This window comes from Parasteatoda tepidariorum, chromosome 7 (genome assembly GCF_982258835.1).
Source record: "Parasteatoda tepidariorum strain Cologne lab strain chromosome 7, Ptep-v5.0, whole genome shotgun sequence".
In the NCBI taxonomy this organism is placed as follows: Eukaryota; Metazoa; Arthropoda; class Arachnida; order Araneae; family Theridiidae; genus Parasteatoda; species Parasteatoda tepidariorum.
In genome coordinates this window covers 27,633,963-27,660,728 of record NC_141761.1, presented here as the reverse complement: position 1 = coordinate 27,660,728, position 26,766 = coordinate 27,633,963, and the positions used below count along the sequence as shown (strand labels likewise).

Genomic DNA, 26,766 nt, shown 5'->3' with positions numbered 1-26,766 from the left:
CCCGACGACCTGCACGCGAAGTCGAGCACTTTACGGTAGAACAGTTTAACGAGGACCAATACCGCACACCTTCGGTCCCTACGCAGGCTGATCCAAGTGGTCCCCCACCCGCACACTGACCGTAGCCAGTGATGCTTGAACGCATATATTAGCTTTCCAAACTCCAATACGAGCATAATTTACGATTTGAAGACTATCGGACGCGTAAGGAATCTAAAATCTTTCCAAATTAGAGTAAACTGTCACGTGTTCTACGACTTCCAGTTTACAATATCAGTTGGGAAATACCAATATCCAAATTGGATTATAGCTCTGCTATTTTAGCTGTCAACCGAATTATCTTTGTTTTTGTCGACCTTGTCGCTCCATGTTTGTTTCGGAACAATCAGATGTTCTGTCGACAAGTCAACAAAGTGAGTGTATGCTCTTTTTCTTTCTTTTCATAACTGTATCATTATTATATATTTTTTAAGCATTATGTGTTAGTTTTTCTTACTGCAGAAGCCTATTTTCTTATATTGCAAATTTGTATTACTGCCCAACAAGTTAACATTTTCGCCAATACTAGATTTTATTTTTTGTAATATACTTACTTGTTTGACTTGTAAAATTTCTGATTAAGTGTCCCAAATTTAATATTAAAACTTTCAAACTTCAAATTAGGAATATTTGTCAAACAACTTAAATAGTTTTTTTCAACTTCAATTTATCGTAAATATGACATCATAAAGACGTCTGTTTGGCTTACATTTTTTTTGATTGCGCCACGCCTGTACCGTCAACTCTGATTTTACCAAAACAATTACAATTTCTCTGTTTGATTTAATCGCATGTTTGAAATAGTGTTTAACATAATCGCATATTTGGTCTCAAAGTTGGGGAGAAAAGGATTATATCCGTAATAATAGGATTGCATTACATATAATCCAATTTATTATGAACTCAAATTGGGTAGCCTTATGCCAAATAATGTTTCAACCCAAATTGGGTTTTTTTTATACCCAATTTAGGTTTTTTTCCCCGTCTAGTAGTAGTTCTGATATCGTCACTGCAATGACGGTAGCGATTTGTTGTTACTGTCGAACGGTAGGAATTCTGATATCTTTAGAATCTCCAGGGGTGATTGTGAGCCCAAGTCAAAATACCGGAAAATTTCTTGAGTTAAAAAAAAAGAAGTTTAAATTGAAAAATTAAAAAAAAAAAATTTAAGCAAGGTTATTTCCTTTTTCTCAATATTTCTTAGTTTACTTAAAATATTTTTGAAATTTTACACATACCTATACCATTTACACATACCTATGATGACCTGGAAATTAATAAAATTTACAAATATGTCTTTCTTTCTTGAGTTTATGATTATAATAACTATTTACTGATAAAAATTGAATATTGATCATGAATATAAGCTTATAAAGTGTATCTCTGGCTCCCCCTTACAAACAAATAAAATAAACTGTGTTTTTAAGTTCCACCTTTGAAAATTTGATTTCCAGAAACTTCTGTGATCAATGATTTTTTGAAACGTCTGGGCCTTTGATCTCCGGAAACTTCTGGATCACTGTAAGCGAAAAGTCCGGAAATCCGGATTTTTTCCGGAGCACAATCAGCCCTACAATCTCAGAAACGTCGGTTGAACGTCAAACCATAGAATCAGTATTTTGAACTGTAAGTTTCAAATTTGCTACAACCTTCATATGGTGTTAAATGGAACACTATTTCCTGTCATTTTGAGCTCTAAAATCGTGTAATTACATTAAAAATTACGATCACTTGGTTTAATTTATTGCTAAGCTAAGATTGCCGAAATTTGAGTAATATGTTTCAAAGCTCTCCAAAATTCTGACAATGTATTGAGTGTTATCCTGTTATGATAAGTTCAACGGAATCTAAAGTTCCTCTTGTTCAACGGAATCTAAATTTTTTAGTTTTGATAAAAACCGTATTAAAAACGTTGCTGTCATACTATTTATTTCTCTGAATAATTTAGCTAAGTAAAAATGGCTTTACTAGTTTTTGCTTTATTATGCCAAACAAGTAAAATTCTTAAATAGTAATTCTAAATAACTAAAATAGTGATGTTCCGATTAAGAAATTTACGGAATGAAATCTCAAGTGTTTTTATTGAAAATAAAATACTTTAATTAAATGAAAACTAGAATGCTTGTTATAAACATTTTTATACCATCTTAAATAAGATATTTCAAAATAATAAGATTTTAGGATTGCATAAATTTTAGGCCTAGTTGTCATGCTGGCCATAAAAAAATTTTGTTGGACTTTTATGATATTAAAAATAATGAAGAAATAAAAACAACTCAATTTTAAGAAAGTAAAATGCATAATTACAATATGTAAAATATTATTTTTAATTTAATACTTCTCTAAAGCCTATAAAAATAAGTTAACATATTTTTTCAATGGCATAAGATCAGTGTTTTTATTTCTCGTGGTGGGTATAAAGAGTTAAACCATGATTTCTAAATTCTTTTTTTTTAATAATTTTTAAGTTGAATGCTCTCTTAAAATATACTCGTTCGTGTGCAATGTACTCTAAAGTAATAAACGTAGTACAGGTAAACATTTTATTAAAAATTTCCAACATGCAATACAGTTTATTTATATAAATAATCCATTTTTAGAAATACATTTCGTAGGATGAGTTAAAGAATAAATTGTTATAATTCTTATAAATAATTCAGAAAACATATTTATCACAAAAATCAGGGAGGTACCTTAGTGGAAAAGAACATAGTGGCAAATTAGCAAGACAATGATCTAAAATTATACAACATAATTATTTAAGATATTTTTTGCGTCGGTGATGTAAGTGAAATTTTAAAAAAAATCTAATATATTAATGTATTCTACAAATCTTTTTCAAATTTTTAATTAATGAAACATAGAAAAATGGTAACTATAGTATCTAACACAATATTTAAGATCATATTTAGTAACAGATGACTTTTTGAATTTATATATATTTTTTATAATTAATGAAAAATATGTGGCTTAAAATATTGATTTTAGTTACGCATTAAACGAAAATGGTTTTATTTATTTACATAAAGTTATAAATTTACGTCTTTCAAATAAACTTCTACTCAAGACTGTCACAATAGTTTTTTTTTCAGACTAATAAAAATTACTTTTAATCCATTAATAAATAGGATTCATAAAAAATAGGATTCAATTTTCAATAAATAAAATTAACAAGAAAATAAAATGTAATAAATACCCGATAAAACAATTGAAAGGGAGTCGAAATGAAATATTATTGATGATCAGAATAACAATTTCAAACGATGGATGTTTTGCCTGCAGTATAAATAATTGAAAGAAATATAACTCATAAATGGAAAAACACTTATTTAAAATGTGCAGCACAAGTCCGTGCAAACTGTGGTTAGGTACGAAAATAGAGAGATGGTAGCTGCTCACGATACCTCGCAAAATGGGTCTCATAAAATGAATTACTAAAGATGGCGTAGAGCTGAATTAAATCAAATCATTAAAGTTGAAAATTTGTTTACTGTAAAAGAAAGAGATGCTCCCTTCCTCGCAGGGAACATCTCATTTTTTCCAAAAGAAAAATATTGGTGATTTAAATATTTAAAATTTATTTATGGCTGTAATCATATGAATACGATTTATTTATAAACTAAAGCTGTAGATAACACTAAAGGATGTCCAATAAAATTAGGCGTAAGTGTTTAACCATATTTTTTATAAAAGAAATTTTCACCTCAATAAAAAAAAGATAGCTTAACTGTGCAATTAGAAAAGTTTTTCAGTATTTTGTATTCTGCTTGACATTTTTAGGCTTATTAGTGTCAGATTTAGGGTTAATTAGAAAATGAGTGCAGAATTACTCAATCAGTCTGAAATATTTTTAGGCTCTTTGAAACAAACCAGCTATAAGTCTTCGGGGGCAAATTGCAAACTGTCTGAAATATAAAACAAGCAAACAGAGAGATTAATGATACAGTTCTAGTACGTGAGTTCACTTACAGTAAGCCTGAAAAGTGTCGGACTGATTATAAAACTCGGGGACATTTTCAATTAGCCTGGTGCGTTTCAAATTGACGATGGCTGTCCACAAAAGTCAAAATATTCTCTTAATCTATGGCAGATATATATATAGACGCACACAACGGCTTTATAGTGGTTAAATTTAATCATAGATTAAGCGGAATCATACAAATACAGATAATTCTACTGATACACACGAAATACTTTTATATACAATGTGTTAACTTAGATCTACGAACGCAAATGAAAAAAGAAAAAAAAAAGTGAAAGCATGTACTCATAAGTCATACTTCAAAGTGAAACTCTTTGGGCCTTCTATGCTAGGGAGCCCCTTCCATGGCTTAGAAACCAAGCAATACATCACCCCAAAGAGCAAACTCCTACTAGCTCGAGCACCAAAAATAGACATTTTAAAAATATTAAAAGATGTGAAATAAGCTAAAAAGTTCTTCGCATCAAACACAAATAAGGCAAAAAAAGCAAAATAAAGATGGAAAATTTAGTACCGAGACTGTATTTTCAAAGTATATTTGAAATGATACAGTCTCACACTTTTGCATAGCAGTACTGGATTGAGCATTTATGTCAGTTTCTCTGTTGCATAGAAAAGGATGCAATTAAAAAATAAATTTATATTGAGCAAGATGTCAAGACATTCTATTCATAACATTATTTATGTATGTACACGGAAATTACTAAACATAGGTTTACCTCAGTAAAACAAGTTAATTTTATATACAATAAATAATCAGAGAAATGTTTGTGGGAAATAATTGATTGTGGGAATGATTGTGGGAATGATTGATAGAATTTATATTTAATCTCAGAAGTGGAATTGTCATGCACACATGAAATATTATGTACAAATTGCTGACTTAGGTTTGCGAAGATAGAAGGAAATCAGACGCAAAATTAAAGAAAAAGAACAAAAGGATAACTAAAATATTTAAAGGCAAAATAAAGTTTTTCGAAATGATCCAACACCACATTTTTGGCATAATTTTTCCACATTGAGGTTCTTACCTCAAAACTTGCATATAATAGCTTTCATTTGCATAGAAGTTTGATATTGAGCAAAATATTTTTCAAGAGATTCTTAACAAAGTATTACATATCTACGGAAATTACTAATCACAAAATTAACACAGTTTAAACATTTATATGTTATAAATAACTCTTTGTACAGTTAATAATAAATTCTTTATACAGTAACTTATCGCAGAATGTTTTGGAGAAATAGGGATACACAATTGATTAATAGAACTTGAATTAACCGAAGAAGATACGGAATTATCGCACAAAATACACTTGGAATATATGAAATGAATAAGCTTGAAAAAGTATGTACAAATTGCTGACTTAGGTGTGCAAAGATAAAAGTAAACCAGCTGTAAAATAATAATAATAATAAATAAAAGAAAAATCCAAAAATAATTGGTTGAAAAAGAGAAAATGGGCACTCAAGTCAAAGTGAAACTTTCTGGGCCTTCTATGCAAGGGTGTCCCTTTCATGGCTTAAAAACCAAGCATTACATCACCCCAAAGAACAAATTTCTACTAGATCAAGCACCAAAAATAGAGGTTTGAAAATATTAAAATCTGAAACACGTAAAATAAGCTAAAAAGCTCTTCGCACCAAGCACAAATAATGCAAAAAAAATATATATATAATATAAATAAATAAAAAAGCAAAGACAAGTTCCAGCTGAAATGATCCAACCTCCCATTTTTGCATAGTTTACCCGAAAGGAGGCTTTTATGCCAGCTTTTGTTTCTTCTTTGTTGCATAGATAACGACACAATAAGGTTTTCATATTGAGCAAGATGCTAATATATTCTATTCTTGACATTTTATATACATACAAAGAAATTGCTACATGGATTTTATGGAAAGAATAAATTGATATCTAGCTACTAGAACAACATTACATTAAAAACACTTATAGGAATATTTATGTACAGTGTTGCTGACCTAGCAGTCGGAGAAGTTGAAACTGAGTCATCTTTTAAAACTACCTACTTGAATTATGTACAAAATCATAACGTATTAAGGAGAAAAAATTTGGTGAGAATATTTACAAATATATTTACATTACGGGGAGCAGAGATTTCATAAAGTTGGAACGTGCGTAGGGATTTTTATAAAAAAAAAAGACTATATAGTCTTAAATACAACTTCAATTTTGAATCCAAATAAAAAGAACCATGAAGAAAATATTGCAAAAATCTGATTGTAATTGAGTAATTTTTCCGAAAACATATAAAGTAAAAAGTTAGAGAATGTTAAAGATTTAAGAATTAAAATAGGTTTGCAAAATAAATAAAATAAAATGTACAAAGATTTCCGCAATGATCATCCTTAAAACATGTTTTCCTAATTCTAGTCAAAAATGAAATCGAAAAGCGTTCACAACAGGGAAAGCTAATTAATATTAGCGCAAGGAAAAACGAATGCTCTTCTGAAATCTATCTAATCACCAGTGAGGAAGGCAGGGAGGAAAATATAAAAAAAGTTTAATTGTCTGATAAAACTTTCTAACGTTTCTAACAATCATTCTTGAACTTTTCTGTTTCCTACGACAATTAAACAAGTGTTAACGTTTTCAGTTCAGCCTTCCTCAGTAGTGATTTGCTACATAACGGCAGCGTTTTTGTTTTTCCTCGACTTAAATATTGATTTGCTTCACTTTTGATACGTTTTTGAATTCCTCTTTTGACAAGGATTCTAAAAATATATCACTAAACGCTCTCATTACAAAAATTATGTATACGTCATATAGATTCGATTATTCGATGGTTTTAGAATACGTTTCGATGACTAAATAAACATTGCTTTCGATGGCTGTGAATCATAAAATTTTCGATGGCTTTGATCTGTGGCATTTTGGCGCCATTTAATGAAACCTCTTTTTTTAATGAAGCACCTCATGCCACAACTGATTTTTTAAAAAAATTTTTTTTCGATTAAATTAAGATTAAGAGAACCCGAGAAAATATTGATGTACAATTGCTGACTTCTGTCCATTAAGTCAACTATTATAATTTCTATAAACAGCATTTGAATAGTTAGTTAGAATTAAAGAACCTGAGAAAAATTTATGTACAATTGATTTCCGATTGGCGAAGGAAAATCTGGGGAATCTTTAAAATAATATTGCAAATTTTTAATTGCAACTTTTATTAAAATTAAAAAGCTAGCCGGAATTTTTATAACTTATATTTAAATTAAAATTAATACAATTTAATTTGGTAAGAGCATAGAAAATGAAATTATTAATCTGCTATTTTAAAAGTTAATTTTTTATAACGAAATGTTGCAATTTCTCATAATAAAATAATAACTGAAAAGTATTGAGTTATATTAATTTTGCTAAAAGTAATAATTGGACATGGACAATAGTTAATAATAACAATAACTACAGCCAATAGTTTGACTCAATTTAAATTGCTAACTTTAAAACAATCATGCGAACGCCTATAAAAGTAAAACAACTTTCGATGGCATAAATAGGTTTAAAATAAACAGCTTTGTTAAGAAGTTTATTTGAAAGAAAAATGATAATTTTATACTTTTTTACGGAAAAAAAAAGGAAACTTTTTCGATTTCGAAATAAATAAATATAAGGAATTAACTATGCGTATAAAAGTGAGAAAGAAACAAAACAAAAGCGCTAACGAAATATGATTGATCACTAGCGGGTAAAGCGAGTTGAAGAATATCAAAACCAGTTTGATTAGCTGATGAAACTTAAAGGTGACTCTAATAATTGCTTTGAACACTTCAGTTTCCATCTACAATCAAACTGTTTTTGAAATTTTTCATTCGACATTTTTCGCTCCTGATTCGTTTTATTTCGATAGCCTTTAGTTATTTTTTCCCATTAAATATTAATTTATGATTTCTAATGTGCATACATTTTTTACAAGGATTTGTAAAATAAGTATAATTCCAAATTCACAATATGATAATTATGATTACTGTTTACATAATAACGAAGACAAATTAGTCAACAGAATGTTAAAATAACTCTGAATAAAATGTCATATAAAATTTCAAGCAAAAGGAAAGAATAAAACAACATCTGTATTGCATGTGGAAACAATAAATTAATCGTTAAAACAAAACTTTTAACGAAATAAACGAAGAAAATATAACTAAAGAATGAAACAGAAGATTAATATATGTGTGTAAATCAAAGAACAGTAAAAAAAAACGAATGAAAAGGATAAAATTGAATATGGAATAAATTGAATTTTAAAGAAAATATTCCATATAATACAGATTTTTTAAATTCATAGATGTGTATTAATTGAAAAACAATTCTTGAAAAAATTTTATATTTAGTTTTAAAATTATATTTTTGGTTTTTCGTACTATTTTGCAGTAAATGAGTACAATTAATTTTCTTTTTTTAAAAATTAAATTAAGGGTAAAGTTTGGTGAAAAGAATGATTTAAAAAATGTATAAATTATTTGCAAACTATATACAAAAAATCTAGAAATAAACAAAATATAGAAATCACGATTTTTGTTTTGAAAATTGATGCAATGTTTGGTAGCTAAAATGATTTTAAATGTAAAAATTAATTTTTAATATTCAGAATATTTGAAAAAGAATCAATCTTTATTCCATCATGAAAATTAATAGCAAATATTATTTTAGAAATAGTGAGTATTTAAGATAGATCAGGTATTAAAATTTTATTAAATAAGTACAGTAAAATCATATTCTTATGGATACTGATTTAATATTATTGAGTATTCTCATGGAATGATATTATAAAATAACCTACTACAATACATAGCTAATATAGCGCTAATATAAATTAAAAATAAAGTAATAAAATGAATATAAAAAATTATACTATAAAAAGTTTTAATCTGTTTTCTTTTTCAAAGGAGACAAAAAATATCAACATAAGCATGTTGATTAGATTTTCGTCGTCGCAGCCTTGTAGTTTTATGTCCAACTCAAAAGACAAGGATACTTCTGAGTCACGAATAAGGGCATGTATGCCTTCGTGGAGGTCTTTTATAGGGGGGACTTACCCACATTTGTGTTACATGAGAGGAAAACCACGAAAACCTCTCACGGTAAGCCTGACGGCAATGGGACTCTAACCCGGGATCCGTCAACCACTTATAGCTGTAATCAGCATAAGCCGGAGCAGGTAGGTATTGAACTTTAGAGCTGTAACTCGAAACAGGATTTCCTGCATAATAAGCGAAGGTTAAGGGCCGTTTAGTTACAGAGGCACCAATTTTCCAATATTTGGGCTCCAAAGTAGCCAAAAGCTTGTTTACATAATGTAAAAACGGCCCTTTTAACAAGCTTCTAAGCCGATTATTTTTAAAAATTAAATAATGATTAGAATAATAACGCTTGAACGAGAGTGTTAGCTTTGTATTGTACTTTAACCTCTGATTTACACACATTTACATAAAAGTCAATATATATATATATACTTACAAAACATATGATTATTGTAAAAAAAAGCAGGAGTGAGAATGGGAAGACACCCATTTATATAATATAATATTATATCATAGAAAATCATATTATGATGCATCTAAAATAATTTTATCACATACAGTATCATATAATATTATATTATATAGCATATCATACTGGTGTTTCAAGATCCTTTAAATAATAGAATAGTTCATAAAGCTCAATTTTATTCATACAAAATAGTTTGAATTTAATCAGTTTAAAAAATATTAATGAATCTTATAGCTTGTTACATAATTACTCATCCTAATTAAGATATTTCATTATTTATCTAATATAAAAACACATAAAAATCAACATCCAATAGAATTCAATCAGTATTGTAAATAATTAAGTATAAATATATTTTAGGCAGAATATTTCAATAGATTTAATATTGTTTATGGAGATTAAAGAAAAATAATTTGTGTTTTTCTAGTTTTACATAATTTTTGTTGAAAATCAAAAATTTTATGAAAAAGTAATCATTCGAAATAAATTATTTGATTATCCATATAATATAACAATTTATACACAACATATAAAATGAATAATCAACTAAACTAAAAAGAGCATTGTAATTAATTAACCAAGTATTAAAATGTTTGATATGTATGAAATGTTGAATGCAAAACTTTTAATGATATAAAAGTTTTGCAAAAACAAATTAAAATCGTATTCACATTATTTAGTATTTGTATTTGCAATTTTTAAAAATTTAAATTCAATTTCTATTTAAAAATCAAGACTCTGAATATAAAAATATAAATAAAAAGAGAAAAATATTAAATGAAAATTAGTTAATTTGAAGGATTTTTGACGATGAAACCGCTGGCTGTAGTTCTTGAAGAAACAGGAAATTTGAAGCAATTCCTGAAATAATTTCGATAATTTAAATGCATAAACCAAAACAATCATAACTATCACAGATATAATTTTTAAGACATTGCAGTAAATGTTAAAAGTGATTAATATGGAATACCCTGAATATTTTTAGTAATATTTCGTTAAAAAGTTCATGTATTTGGGTAATTAACATTACGATAGCTTCAAAGATTCCTTTTAACCCCTTCCTTCTCACTCCCGTGAAAATGACGAGGTAATGGCTATTTCCGGGCTGGAGTGTTCAGTAGTAACACGCCACTAAGAATAAAACTAATTCATTTCTTTTTCCCAGAAAACATTTTATTTCTCATTTTACACACCAGATGGCAGTACCAGAATATTTTTAAGGTCATTGTAGATAGTTTATTTTAAACTAGATGTCAGCACTAATCAAATACGTGTATTTTGCAAAATAGGCACTTTTATGACCGTTTTCTTGAAAATTAACCGATCGTTAAGGGGTCAAAAGGATTAGCCTAAGAGTTACTTTCACATCAAGCTAAATTTTTAATTTGTAGTTAGTTTCTTTTTTTTATTTATTTATGAAATAAGAAATAAAAAAAGTTGTCTATTTAACATTGGTTGTAGATATAAATTATTGAACATGCATGTTTATGAGGCATGTATATTAGGCAAAAAAAAAAAAAAAAACTTGTTAAGAATAGTAGAAATTCTGCCATATGCGCAATAAATAATACAGTTGGAAAAATCACTAAAAATAGATGAATAAATCAGATGAGTGGGTGAGTAAACTAACTTGGGAGTATTTAGAACGAGCGAGCTCCCAATTGATCTGATGTTCGAAAAATTTAATCTAGGGGTCGGAAAAGTGGTTGATATCAAATCTTTGGGGGTCGGTTCAGATTAAATTAGAGGTTAATCTGATCTAGGGGGTCGACGAACGAATAAAAATGATATTCAATCACAAAAATTTTAATAATTAAGCTATGATTTTTAAATTACGCTTCGGAGATATTGAAAATATGGATATCCCAGAATGGATTAATTATCATGCAATTATTTTTTTGTGCTTAATTTGAAAATATTGACAGTCATTTGAAATTGAATTTTTTTAAAAATAAAGTCATTGAATTGTTAGTTGACATTGAAACAAAGATGCTTTTTAATAATCTATCTGCGATGCTTTTAATAATCTAATTTGAACGCTTATAAATTCGCAAATATTTTCTCGATTAAAGAGAAAAATCTTCAGCCAACATTATTGTTCTTCATTTGCGAAATGATTTTAAGTAGGCGACGTATTCAAGGTAAAAAATTGTACTTTTCGATAATCTATAACTTAATTACTTTGGAATAGACAGACTGATTGGGTTATCTTCTTTGGTATCTTTTATGTTAGTAAGTTAAAAATTTTGAAATGCTACTTCATAACATTACTTTCACGCAGTTATAAAGTAGTATAAACTAAATTATTTTAAAAAGTAAATGTGTTAAAAGAAAAGCCAAAAAATGAGTAGATTACATTTAATTAAAAATTTATATTTTTGTTTAAATATGTTGGAAGACCGTTCGCCATGCGAGAAACATAATTAATTGACTCTAGGTTATGGATGGCCAGGTATAGGGGAGGCGTACCACAGAGTGGGATGGTGGGATTTCAATAGTGGCAAATGAAAATTTTATGAAAAATTTATAATAAAAAATTTGAAAAACTTAGATTATTAAAAAGAAAATTATATTTCCAAATGGACGAACTTACATAGTTGCATTCCTTTTAAAGAAACAAACTTTGCAGATAAATTTAGGGGTTAAGAGCGTTTTTCTCGAAAAACTTTTAATCACGTTATATCATTATGAACAAAATAATTTTAATGACGTTATATTCTGATGACTTTTCAAAAAAACTTCTTTTTAGAAATTTATTATTTTCATTAAAAAATATTATTATAAACTTATTTGTAAAATATTGTATTAAATATTTTGTTAGAATTTTTTTTTGCTTCAATTATTTATTCTTTTACAAATTAAAATGTATTTTTAGTAGTAGATCAAGGTCTGTATAGTTCAGAACAGGGGTACCCAATTTCATGTTTGAGGGCACCCTCCTATTGTTTTAGGAGCACCCACTTCTGAGGATCCACGATTTTTTTTTTTTTTAAATGAAATGCTACGGAAAAATATTGATTTCAGTTATTAATTCACCTATAAAAAATGCTCGCGATCCCGTCAGTATACCAACCCTCTTTGCGTTAGTCCCGCTTTTCCCCCCCCCCCGAACTTTCAGACGCAGGCATCAAAAATATAGTTCCCGGATGATTTTCAAAAGGAAAAATAATGAGTAGCAGGGAAATTTCAGTACAATTTCATACTTACATCAGTACAATTTCATACTCGCATGGAGGGTTGGAATGTGTTCTAAGAAACAAAATGAGGAGTTCTCCCTAGGAATAAAAAATGGCAGGGAGCTTCCTTACAGAAAAAGGGACTCAGGGTTTTGAAAGGGCCACTCAATTAACACGGTAAAAATTTATCAAAAGGTGTATATTATGTGATAATTGAATGATCCTCAAAATTTTTTAAATTACCCATTCTGTGCGTATACTATTTTGTGTGCATGCTATTAATAGTAATTCTCAAAGTAAATAAAGCCATGCTGAAATACAATCTTTAATCATAAATTTTTTCAAAAGAAAAGTAAACTAAAAAAAAAGAATTATTCATAAACAACTTGGAAGTTTTTTTCTATAATTTAAACTGAAAATTAAAAGAAAATGAACATTTATAGGTGTATTTTTTTAAAGGTATTTATTTAAAAAAAATAAACTTAAAATCACTTAAGAATTGAATATAAATAATAGGATAGTGTTTTTAAGGGAGGGTGGCCTTATTTTTAATAAAAGGGCAAGAAGGCGCATTTATAGAGGTTAAATGACAGGCAGGTCGGGCAGCCCTTTTAAAAAAGCTTAGGCAAAACAATGCGTGGGGATTCCTGATTTAGACAGTTCGCCTAAGGTCACCATTGGTTACTGAATAAAACATTTTTTTTCAATCTGAAATTATATTATTCGATTTCATCTTACTTATTAAAAAAATTGTTTGCAAAAACGAAACTGATATTTCGAAGTGTGGGCAAATGTGCATACTTACTATTGTTGATTTTTTACTTCACGTGAATTTCATGACATTACTTCATTTTTAACAGAGCATTACTTCATATAATTTTCATATTCTTCAACATGGTTGACAAGGCAGCGCAGGGTGGGCCACTGCACTCTATTTTTGACACTTGTGGGCCAATAACAATGGATTTCAATGGATTTGTGGGACTTGATAGCTGAACTTGATGTCTTGATAGCTGAATGATAAAACATAATTGGGGTAAAAAAAAAACTTTACAATAATTTCCAGGATTGACAGGGATCTGCTTAGAAGAAATTTGGGTACCCTTCACAAAATATCTTTTCATCAAAACGGACCCTTCACAAAATAATTTATCTTTTAATCGGAACCTTCACAAATTTGTTTATCTCCATTATTGTTTTGTTAATCGAATAAACCCTTCCCAAGTAGGGAAAGGGGAAAGAAAGACAGATGTAAACGAACTAAATTTTGTCTTCGGCAGACGCTACTTCCTTTATTCGTCCGAAATGAATACTCTGCGTTCAGCAGTATAGGCTAAATACCAAATATTTATATGTTGCATCTCTAATTTAGTAGCTGCAATTGCTGTTTATTTTTTAAAATTTAATTTTTTTAATTATAATTTTACAGTGTTGAGCATAATCTTGTATGTCTTTACAATTTAAAAACGCCTTGAAAAAGCTTTTTTTGCAATAACGGACCCTATTTGCACAAATTCCCAAAAGCGGACCCTGGTTGAAAGAATGTGACTTAACGTTTATTTTATATTCACAAATTGCGAGTAATTTTTTTACAATTTTACAAAAACGGACCTTTCACAAAATGTCTGGACAGACCCCTGATTGATTTAATATTTCCTGAAAATATTATGAGAATACATTTAGTAAATATTATGAGAATCCATTTACCAAAATAGATGATGGCCTGGCTTAATGTATTTCTGTAACCGGCAGTAAAAGTTTAAAAAACAACTCGTTGTTCCGTTTTGACTTTCTTAATGTTTTTGATGTGACATTTTTTCAATAAATGCTTGTCAGGTGTCTGTCCAAACATTTTGCAAAAGGTCCAGTTTTTGTAAAATTGTGAAAAAATTATTCATAATTTGTGAATATAAAATAAGCGTTAGTCACATTCTTTCAACCAGGATCCTGCTTTTGGGAATTTGTGCAAATAGGGTCCTGCTATTGCAAAAAAATGCTAAAAACCTTATCAAGAAGTTTTTAAATTGTAAATAGATACAAACTTCTGCTGAACAATTGCTGCTACTAAATTAGAGATGCAACGTACAATTGTACAACGTACAACGTACAATATTTGCTATTCACCTCATACTGCTCAGCACAGAATATTCATTTCGGACGAATAAGGGAAGCAAAATTACTCACATTTTTAATAATTTCAATTGACATATTTTAAATAACACAACTTAGTAATGTATCACTTTTAATGTGTTACGCATTAAGTAAACTTAAACAATTCTTAAATTTATAATATTTTATTTAAAAAAAATTAATTTTTATTTACAAAATATTCTATTAATTAATTTTATGAATAAACATAATTCAATTATTCATTTACGAAAAAACAAAACAAAATTATCCTTTAATATTAATAAGAATGTGCACACAATGTTTGTTTTTTATTTCCAATGAGCTGGACAATCGGTCTTGCCGATGAGCAGACCTAGTGCTTTCTCCAGAGGTGGTATCTACTCTTTCAGGACCAACACAATGGGTGAGATACCGTTGGTCATGTTAATTTAGACGTCTTGTTTATGACTCACTAGATGGCAACATCAAGACTCTACACAATGTTCGTAAAAGTAGAAATATTTTCTTAAAATACTACATTTGGAATTTAAACCAAGGGAAACATGAAAAACTTAGTTCGTTTCGAACTGTCTTTATTTTTTTTTCCCGGAAAGGTTTTATTCGATCAACAAAACAATAATGAAGATTAACAAATTTGTGAAGGTCCCGATTAAAAGATAAATTATTTTGTGAAGGATCCGTTAACGGACCCAAATTTCTTCTAAACAGACACCTGCTTGTACAAATTCTTAAGTCTTCTTTATCAAAACATTTATGCTAATTTACAATTTGAGAACAATGCTGAGATAAAATGGAACTACTGTTACTAGGTGTCATTTTCTCACAAAATATCTAATAGCGACAATAGCCTCATCACAAATAATTTTTTTATTGGAAGGAAATAAGAGTATGGCGTCTTTAATTCATAATCTTAAACTTAGAACTACTTGTAAAACTTGATTTTCGTGTTTTTCCCGACAAAAACAGAACCTTATTTTTCTAATTACCCAAACTTTTGATTATATATTTCATTTTTGTGAATTTTTATAAAACCAGGGCCCTGATACAAAAAAAATATGTATATATATTATGCTAGGATATTTTGCGATTTCTCAATAATAGACCTTTCTGAAAAGTCAGAGCAAGCCATGGTAATTCTTATTTATATAAAAAGAAACTATATTTGGTCTAATAAATGTGTATGAAAATTTAAAATTATAAGGTAGAAGTAATATGTAGTAAGGTAGTAGCATATCCCCTCGGCAGAATTTCTTCGGGTTTTCTGCAACATACCTCGCTAATACTGATATCTTTCTGCAAGATACTTTTGAAAATAACAAATATACATGTTACTAATTTAAAGTAACAGAAGACACCGAAAGAATTAAGTATACCGAAAGAATTACGCTAATCAAAACATGTAAGTACAAAATTCATTCTTTTTAAGATAATTTCATGGAAAAGGCCATTTTTAATATTTATTTAATATTTTTATTAAATTATTTAGTTTAGTCAAATAAGTTCGAATTGTAAGTACAAAATTACTCATATACTACTCATTTCTGCACAATTTTACAGTTCGTGACTAAAGCTTAAACAAATTACTTTAAGTCATAGGGTATTAAAAGTGCAAGTTTCTCGAAAGTGACCCATATCCTTGCCAAAAAAAATTAAATAAATGCATAAATAAAGACTATTAATTAGTTTGAAAATTTTTAATGTGAAGAATAAAGAACTATTTTTAAATTATGAACTTGTTATTGATATACAAACATAAAATTAAAAAGAAGAATTGAATTATTGAACTTATAAAAGTTAAGAATAATTATCCCAGAAACGTAATTCTTTATTCTTCAATTTAATTATTTTATTTTGAATTGAAAAGCTCGATGAGAAACACTTATATGGAATTAATAGAATAAATAATAAATACTTATTCGTTTCATAATTTATTCAATACAATCTTTATTGTTATTAAAAAAAATGTTTGTTTGTTTTTTAAATTTGCTTTTTTTCATAGTAATTACATAAATAATTTCATATAAACAACCGAAATGTTAAATAAATGAATGATTTTTTATTGTATTTAATCATTATTTTTGGTTAAAAAAATATCTCTCGGAACTTCTGTGATCTTACTATGATGTGGTACGAAAACAAAAATGAACAGTTATAAAGCAAAAAGGAACAGTTAGTGGAAGCCATTATTCAAATATCTATTTCCACATGACTTCAGAGATTGTGATTTCGCAATAGCGCATCTTCACTTGCGGAGATTAAGTGATGTAAACAAATCGATTGCCTAGGATTGCTTTAACTTGATTTATGGGATTATGATTACGCAATAGCACATTTTCATTTAATCTAAGTTATGGAATAAAAAATAAAATCACTTACCGGTTTCATCTTCGGATCGAAAACTTCTCTATCTATCTATCTTCTCTTCCGAGCTTCTGTTAAACGTATCTCGTACTGTTAGAAAGATAGGAAGTTTCCGGACTCCTTTACTTTATAGGTTCTTTCCCATTCTGACAAGAATCGATGAGAGGATGAGAGAAAATATCTTTTTGGCGTCTTAGTCGCCAAACTGAGATTATAAGGGTGTAATATAGCCAAGAGGGCATTTCATTAATTATTCATGGTGATGGAATGTATTTGTCTTAAAAGCTTTGTTTGGCTATTTTGATTCCAATTATTTTCTGAAAATGTCAGCGAAATCGTGTGCATTGGTTAAAGGCGATTTACCAGGAAAAAGGCGGAAGTAGTTGGAAGACATATGTGTACGTTGAAATTTTAATTGGCCAAATTAGTCGCATACTGCATAAATATTAACTTCCTTTTTATATTTTACAATTGATTTTATGTTTTATTAATATAATTATAAAAATTTATAAATTAAGAGTTGATAGTACGACGCCTTTTTTTCCCATCTACTTGAGTAAATATTACATAATAAACGCGATTACACTATTTTTAAAAGTTTAAAGGGCTATTTGAAAAAATAAGTACCGAAATGCAATGTATTGTTTATAATCACAAATGAAATTTTTGTTTTACTTCTTGGTATTGGATTAAAAAAATTACCCATATTTCATTCATAATTATCGATTCTTTTCAGTATAAATGTTCATTTATTTTCGTATCGATAAATATTTATTTACAAGAAAAAAAATTGTGTTGTGGTACTATGAGATGCTTTAATGAATAATAAAATTCTTGGCAGAAGTACATGAATTTGGTGCAACCATCGATTATTTGCGGAATAACTGCCTATCCTATCAATATTTCAATATTTATAACCTATCAATATTTATTTGTATGTAATTGAACCCAAAAAGTAAATTAGTAAAACTAATTTTCATTGTTTTGGTAATTTCATAATTATTATACTTATATCATACTCGAATTATGAAAAAAATTAAAAAAATAGTGTGTGGAGTCCCTCCGCGTGGAAGAAGTTAAACTTCGTAACCTGCGACGTTAATTGTAGAAGAATCAGCAGTCATAGAAGGATCACTAGTTCTATTCAACGACTCTTTTTCCTGCTCCGCTCTCTTCCGTGCTCTGTAATCACGCTAATATTGTGCATTTTTCCCTCGTGGACCTCTTGAACCAGTGGAAGTGCTTGTGGTTGCCTCATCGTCTCGCTATGGAAAATGTATTTGTATTAATAATGTATGTGAATGCGTCATAATGTAATTTCAGAAGAGAAACAATCAATTGATATTCACAAGCGACGTACCTTGACATAACCTTATAAATCCGTCGCATTGTCCGTGGGATTGTTTTCACTCATTTTTTACAATTGTTATCCACTAAATTTGAAAATAAAAAATAATACCCTATTAAACTATATGTGTACCAAAACAAACTAAAAAAATATTTATAGAAAAACAATACTTTTATTATTTTTCTGCTAGTGAGAACCAAAACAATATGGAAATGAATGAAGGAAAACTGGATCCTACCACGTGATTTCCCGGCCAATAAAAATGTAGCGTGATACGTTTAACGCAACCTTGTTGGAAGTCGCATAAGAAGTATAACTTCAAAAGCACTTTTATTATAATATTTGCTCTCGGTTAATATTGCAAAACATTTGACATTTTTTTTGTGTGTGGAACTTCTTCTGTTATTTTAATTTCTTCATTCCATAAATGACGATAAAACTTTTCAATGTTTTTCTTAACCTCAAATTCGACTTGAACTGCCTAACAACAATTCAGTTAAAATATGCTCAATAAGTAATTCCACATCAATTTTTCATGCGTAGTAAATAGTCTACTTAATTATTAAATACTTGGCAAATACCCGTTCTGTGTATGAGGCTAAAAAATGGATGAATGGTCCCCATAGTTTGGTCAGAAAGCGATCCAAAGTTTGGAACCCTTAATGTTAATTTCACTTCTTGCGTATTTCACCATATCTCGAGAACTTTTTAAGCGAATTAAAAACATTTTGCACACAATCATAAAATTCGTTTACCCAAAGATAATTCCAAGCAAAAAATAAATTTCACTAAATATTTATTATTATATTTCATTATTTTATTAATCAGTAGTCGAAAAAAGTTTGAATTGTAAGGTATACAATTTTTTTACATCATTTTGAAGTAGGTAATTTTACATGACCAAATACAAAATTTGAGCGAAATCGGTTAAATTGTTCCTGCGAAATCGAATTTTGAAGAAGTCGTATATTTATAAATGCCAAACCGTAACGACATCGTTACGGTTGCACAGGATTGGTGATAGACTGATTGGTGCTTGGACAGATAATTTATCACAGCATATCAGTTTTTAGCATATTTTATTGCTCTTTTGATGGCATGTTTTTTCTTGAAGTAAAATAATAAACATGATTATTACCTTTTTCTCATATAAATCCTTCCCATCTACTTTAAAGAAATGAAAAAAATTATTTTTTTTTATTTTTCCATCAGTGGCTTGAGTAGAATACGCACAAATAAGGTTACTGAGTAAAATTGTAAATAGATCCTAAAAATATAAGGTTTCCTCAAATAATTAGTGAATACCTGTAACAGCATCAGGATTATACCAGAGATAACTTTGTGACCATTCATGGTTATAAAGAAAGATAATAGGAATGCACCGTAGGAAGTCCGAAAATAAGTTTTCCCCTGATGACTTTGGATAAAATTGAATGTGAAAGACAAAATGGGATATCAGACATAAGACTTTATTTTTTCACATAACTATCTATTAAATTGAAAAAATTTTCGCGCCACTTTATAAGCTTCAAAAGATCCTCCTCCCCTGCAAACCATCAGGGCCTTGTATGCAGAGAAGCGTTAAGCGATTTTGTGTGACTTCAGCATTATTTCCAAAGATCCTTTAACCTAGATTTTTCTACAAAGCCGCAAACACATAAAACTCCTGGGTGTGAGATCAAGACTCTCTGGCGGATAGTTTAGGAGCTTCCTACCAGGAATTGCAATATGTTTATGCATTGATGTCTCAAAGTATAGTCTCTCATTTTCATCTTGCAACAGAACGCCGAATATAAGAAGATCAGGTCTCATTTTTCGAATAGTTTCCTTCGAATAGGGTGTAGCAGTAGCATTGATGCTTACAACCTTCGAAAAAACCAGCAATAAAACTTCGGGACCCTACTCAGAAGCTCCTCTCCACTTTGAGCAGGCACTGAGACAACACCATTTGATTAAAAATGAACGCTATTCCTGTTCGCATTTGCGCACGGATGCCATTCCTGTTCAATACCTGTCATGTTTATCCCATTGCCATTCGATTACTTGGGAAAAACTGAAGAAGGAAACTTATTTTCGAACTCTCCCTTGTATAATTAATAGAATAGTTCGAATAATAGTTCTTGAATCGATTTTTATTTGGATTAAAAAGGATTCTTCTGAAGCAAAACAACGCGAAGCAAGTACGTTGGCAGAAGGTGATTTCACAATTCGTTTACTCATGTTAAACTAAGTACTGCTCAGAAACCAAGAATCGTAATTCTTTGATCGCCTTTCATTCAAAAAGTCATCATACATACATCACGCCACCATAGCAAAGCAACTATTCCTGTCTTAGAGATCTATCTTTTTACGTTCGTGGTAGGATGGCCAAGTAATTTAGACCCTTGGACAGCACATGAGCTGGCACTCTCCAAATTTTCACACCATAACCAGAGTAAGGAATTTCAACCACGACAAATTTTAAGTGCACCTTCTTACGCAGACACGCCGATTGTTCGGCCAGGATCAAACTCACTACCTTTAGCTTTCCAACCAGTTTTTAGCGACGGCACCACCATCGCGTTTCAGCAATTCATCAACAACAGCAATGGATTTGTGAGAATTCGCGATTTTAACTAAGTCTTGGATCTTGACAGATCCAACACCCAGGACAAGCTAACGTTCGGAGCTAAGCTAAGTTTACGGGTTCATCAACAACAGCAATTGATTTATGAGACATTGCGACTTTAACTAAGTCTTGGATCTTGGCAGTCTCAGGAACTATACGACTGATTTATCTCTATTGTATTTTGCCATGTAAATTGTATTCTTTTAAATGAGGTAAAAATTGTATACCTTACAGTCCAAACTTTATTCGACTATTATTAAATAAAACAGAAAAAAATAATAAATATTTTCTAAAAGTTATTTTTTACATGAAATTATCTTTGGATAAACGAATTTGATAATTGTGGGCAAAAATTTTTAAATTCGCTTAAAAAGTTTTCGAGATATCGCGAAATGGGTAAAAAAATTTTTTTAATAAGAAGGGGTCCAAAATTTGAATCGCTCTCCTGACCAAACTATTGCACGCATATTTCCCAGATTGCACAAAACGCATATTTTCCAGATGGCGACTACTCCCTATATTTCGGGTGTCAGAAATCCGAATCCGCCGAAAAAAAGGCATGTTTATAATAGGAAGTATGTTTCTGTAGCTGATTTCGTAGCTTAAAATATCATCTGCACAAATTACTGCGCATGTTTGAGATCACCCTTTTGAACCATTAAGATAGAGTAATAAGTAACCATTAAGATAGAGTAATAAGTAACCATTAAGATAGAGTAATAAGTAACCATTAAGATAGAGTAATAAGTAACCATTAAGATAGAGTAATAAGTAACCATTAAGATAGAGTAATAACGTGAAGATCATTACATCAAATGTTCAGGAAAATTCGTTTTTTAATTTGCGCACTTTACACCAAATTCTGATTAAATTGGTTGAGAAATGCAGATTTGTGTATTTATTATAATATGCTGCGCAATCAGGTTATATTATAGATTTGCTTTACAATGCAGACACGTCCATTATAGTTTTGAGACTTTGCTGTATTTTATTTGACTTTATAACCGATGTTGAACAGCCGGTCTAATTCTCAGTTTACGACTACCAGTGTTCTACTCTGTAGCCTTATAATTTCATACCAACCCAGAAGACAAGGTAACTGTCGGATCATGTACTGGGAGAAATTTGCTTTAATGGAGGACTTTTTAGATGGAACTACCCCAGATTTGTGTTACATGGAGAGGAAAACCACAAAACCTCCCTCGGTGAGCTCGATAGCTAGTGGATTCTAACCCATGATCCGTCTACCACGATGGGTGTTTCACTTCAGCACTGTGGTCGGTGCGAGCCTTAGGCAGAATTCATGAGTCTTTATTTTATCAAAATGAAAAAAAAAAGCAATAAAAAAGGATGATTAACTCAGGTAAATACCTTTATTAATAGATGTTGTAATCTGTCGGTCAATTTTGGAGCTTTTTTTACGGCTCGAGGAAAATGCGGTTATAGTTCATATATTCTTAAAATTAGGCAGAAATGAAGGTTTTGCTTCTAAACAATACCCTTTAAAACTTTTCAGTTGATAACAAATGAAGAAATCTTGATTTTCATATGGATAAAGTGGATCATACCATGTGATTTTTTTTTTGTCCATTGAGAATACATAACTCGGTTACCATTTTATTCTGATTTTCTTGCTTATGGACTTATATTTAGTAAAATAATTTTTACTAATAAAGGAAAATGTAGAGTTATAAAAATGTTATTGACATGAAGTTACAGCGAAACATTTTATCATCTGCGAAGAAATAAAAACGAAAATAACAGGAAACTTTTTCGCGTTTGAACTTGATCTAACTTGAGGATGAAGAAAAAAGTTTGATAAAAACACAAAACTATCTAAATTCTCAATAAAAAATTCATAATATTTACCTAAACATTTTTTAAATACAAAATGAATTCTTAATATATTTTAAGACAAAAACTCAAACAACTATATTATGCTGAAGTTATTTATACATTTACACTTAAGATTATTTGCAATTTTTTAGTACGAAACTTAAACAAAAGTGTTTTTAAAAGAATTGGACGACTTGTAAATAAATATTCAAACAACATATTCTATTTATTCATGAAATATTCTTCTTTAACTCAGTCTATTCAAATGACGATTTAAGCTAATTGTACCCATTGGGAATTGTTGCACTCCATAAGTTTGCATAGCCGTTGGCATTTTTAAGCTTAAGATGTCGGTGAAAAGTGACAGGCTGACGATGGCAAACCTATTTGGCGAATGTTTCTAAACCACAATATCAAACTAATCTCCTCTCTTCATTGCTAAATTATGAGTCAATATTAAATGGCTATAAAGCGATATCTGCGGTTATAAATGGTTATAAAGCGATGCCCTCTCATGGATTCATAGCTTAGTCAGGTTACACTACATAGGTTCCTTTTTAGATCACTACCTACTTAACATAGTAAAAAATTTTCAACGCTTTTATGGAGGACAAAAATTTTTTCTTCTTCTTTTTTAAAATTGTTTAATATTTTTGATATTATACACTGTTAATTTATTGAAAATTCCATTGAATACTATAAAACTGTCTTTTATGAAAATAATCAAAGCGTCCAAATGAATCTAATGTATAAATACCAACTTAAATTACATAATCAACTAAATAATATTATTATAAAACTTGTAAAACTTCTTTATATACTTCTGTGTTACAATTTTATGTATAGTTAGAAAACCAAACAATAGAATGCTAGTTAGCAAATTAAAAAAGGTGTTTTAATGGAAAAGTAACTTTTTAATTATTCTTCGACTTAAACTTTGTGACTATTTTTATTCATCGTTTCTAAAAATAAGAGATACTATGATATGAATAAATATCTAAATACATAATTTTTGATGTACTTTAACGAATAATGACCTTAAAAGGATAAATGACGACACAGGGTAAGTATGGACAGGTTAATATCAACTGTGTTTTAATGGTAGTGAATTTATATTGTGCTGGCAAGAATTTCCTATGTTTATTTAGATAAATGTAGTATATCAGAGTAGCTCTATGGTTTGTATGGATCTAGTAACCGTCAGTTCTCGCACAGATATATTTTCTTTTCCATACAGTGGAAGCAATAAATGTATTAAATGATCAAATTTGTTTTCTATTCGTTAAACTATAAGAAATTTCTCGGTTAACATGGTCTATTTATTTAATCGCTATTTTACCTCACTCAACCAAATAAGTCAAATAACCATAAAAATGATGGTATTTAAACTATTAACTGCGAGAAAAATTCTTTATTCACTGTTTACGTTGAATGCGGTTAAACAACCAGAACACAACCAGAATTCACGCAGGGCTAATTTGTCATTCTAATGACTGGCAGAAGGAGATTCGAATTTCAGCGTTGACATCAGCGTTCGTCCATTCATTCAACACACAAAGAGTTTCCTGTGTCCTGCACTTTTTCATTGTCGACCCTGGAATATTGGAATAAGAAACTTACATTCACGCAAATAGATGTCAGCACCAAAAAGCTGCTTAATACAAAAAATCTCATGAGAGATGGCATCACCAGATAAGTTAATTACGCCACATTCCACGCCTCATTTGACCAAATGCAACACAAACTCCGATGCTCATTACCTAACAAAAAGCCTATAATAATCCAACTAAAATGGCTAGTTAAATATTTATCTTGCGGTTAAATAATTTCAGTTTTAAGCGATTTCAAAATTGTAAAGGAAAACAATTTTCATAAGCGTAAACTTTTCGGTTGACAGACTTCTCCCGGCTATTTTACTGCAATTTTAAAATGAAAATTCTGATAGTGTATCATTATGAGATTTTCTTTCACAACAGCTGAAGCCCAGTTAAACTCTAGAATCATTAATCGTAAATATTTTAATAAAAAAATTAACGCGGGCTACTCTACAGCCCACAAAAATGCCAGTACAAAGTCGAATTTGACGCACGCTAAAAATGCAATTCATATTCATGGTTCTTACATTTTCAAAATTTTTTTTTTTACGAATTCTTTTCCAATTTTGTTTGAAATTCATTGCAATTTTAATCATTTTCCACAATTTTTTCTCACTTATTTTACTTCAAACAATGACTATCTGATCATCTCTGTAGAAAAATTTATTTATCTCACCACTTCTCTTTTCTTATTCTCTAACCACTTCGAGATCTTTACTTTATAAGCTTGCACTTGAGTTGATATCGAAAGAAACAAAAAAGAGAGAAATTAGGTGTTGACACTGATCTATAATAAAAATCCTTATATTTTTTAATTCATGAGCGATAACAACCGTTGTTGAGCTGTATTTATGATATAGGCCATGTTAACGCGTAAAATTACTTCCCATTTATTTCTTCTTATAATATCACACATTCTGTTCTCGTAAGTTTAATTTATTTTAAATATAGTTAATGCTTTTTAAAATCCAGGGTTTGTTTAATTTCGTTAGTGTTAACATATTGACAAAATGTTCATTCATAAAATTATAATATTTAGTAATATTTTAATAAAATACGTTTTGTGTCAGTGAAAAATATCAACTTTTAAGAAGATAAGAATGCTGTACGTGAAACAATTACGGAAGTTGGGGAGCGAAGCTTTGTGCACAATAAAAATCTATCCTTCTATAAGTTTCTGCATTAAGAATCATTCATATGCATATTTATTTAATACAAAACAAAAAAAGAATTTAAAGTGTACTCAGTTTTTTTTATAAATATATCATTTGCTTGTTGCCATTCATCCCGTAGAAACCCCTATAGCCCCTTGAATGATTTCAGTACCTACGTTAGGAACTTATGGGCTGGACGGTCTTCTTCAAAATTTTACATCCTAAAGGCAGTTGCTAGTTGTTATTTTCGGAAATTTTGATAATTCTTCCCGTTGTTTTTATTCTAGCTCGTTTTTATCCTTCAAAGATATAGCCTATACCAGGGCTCGAAAAACCACCCGTCCTCGGCGGTCAAAAATTCCCTGCGGACAACAAATATCTCGAATCCGGCTTCCGCCCAGACGGCCATTTTCCCGTTAATATTCGTGATACATTTTAAATTTTTGTTATCTTACAAGAGTCTAGCGCCTCACTTCTAAAATGACCCTCTAATCTAGAAATACAGCAACATATTGCGCTTGGTGGAATTGATGTTTTCTCTGTCTGGGAGTACTGCAGTGGTTGAAAGAGGCTTTTCAACAATAAGCTTACAAAAAAAAAAAAAAAAAAAAAAAACACATTACGTACTGGTCTTAAACAAGAAGCGTTAAACGCAATTATGAACATTCACCTAAATGGAAAACCCCTTTCAGATTTCTGTGCAGAAACCTCTGTAAATCATTGGCTTGATTGTGGAACTGGCAAACGTCATATTTGTTTCATTTAAAAAACGAAGTAACCTCGGATAAATTGACATTCCAGATAACTTGACCTTTGTCATTTAAATTATTTCATAAAAGAAATAAATTATTTCATAAAAGAAATACTAGGTTTTACTATTAGTAACCTAGTATTTGTAATCCTAGTAACTACTAATTCATTGGGCAATTTATATAAATGGTTGTAATAAATAAGAGAAAATTATATTTTTATTTATTTAGAAGCGACGGGTTAGTTTCAAAGGAGGACGGGTACATTGTTGGACA

The 26,766-nt window shown here is 29.6% G+C and overlaps 1 protein-coding gene and 1 long non-coding RNA gene across 2 annotated transcripts in view; one reads left to right on the top strand and one right to left on the bottom strand.

Moving 5' to 3' along the window:
* The first annotated feature begins 262 nt into the window (after positions 1–262).
* LOC107443442 (intraflagellar transport protein 20 homolog) overlaps positions 263–26,766 on the top strand; it is a 43,837-nt gene continuing 17,333 nt past the window's right edge. Inside the window, exon 1 of the mRNA XM_043039635.3 lies at positions 263–413. Coding sequence (XP_042895569.2) covers positions 368–413 — 46 coding nt within the window. The 5' untranslated portion in view covers positions 263–367. The remainder of the gene's footprint in view (positions 414–26,766) is intronic.
* Positions 8,915–17,348, bottom strand: LOC107443443 (uncharacterized). The gene is made up of 3 exons (XR_001583978.4): positions 17,216–17,348; positions 13,515–13,722; positions 8,915–10,394 (listed from the first exon to the last, which is right to left on the bottom strand). It is a non-coding gene; the product is annotated as an uncharacterized LOC107443443 (long non-coding RNA).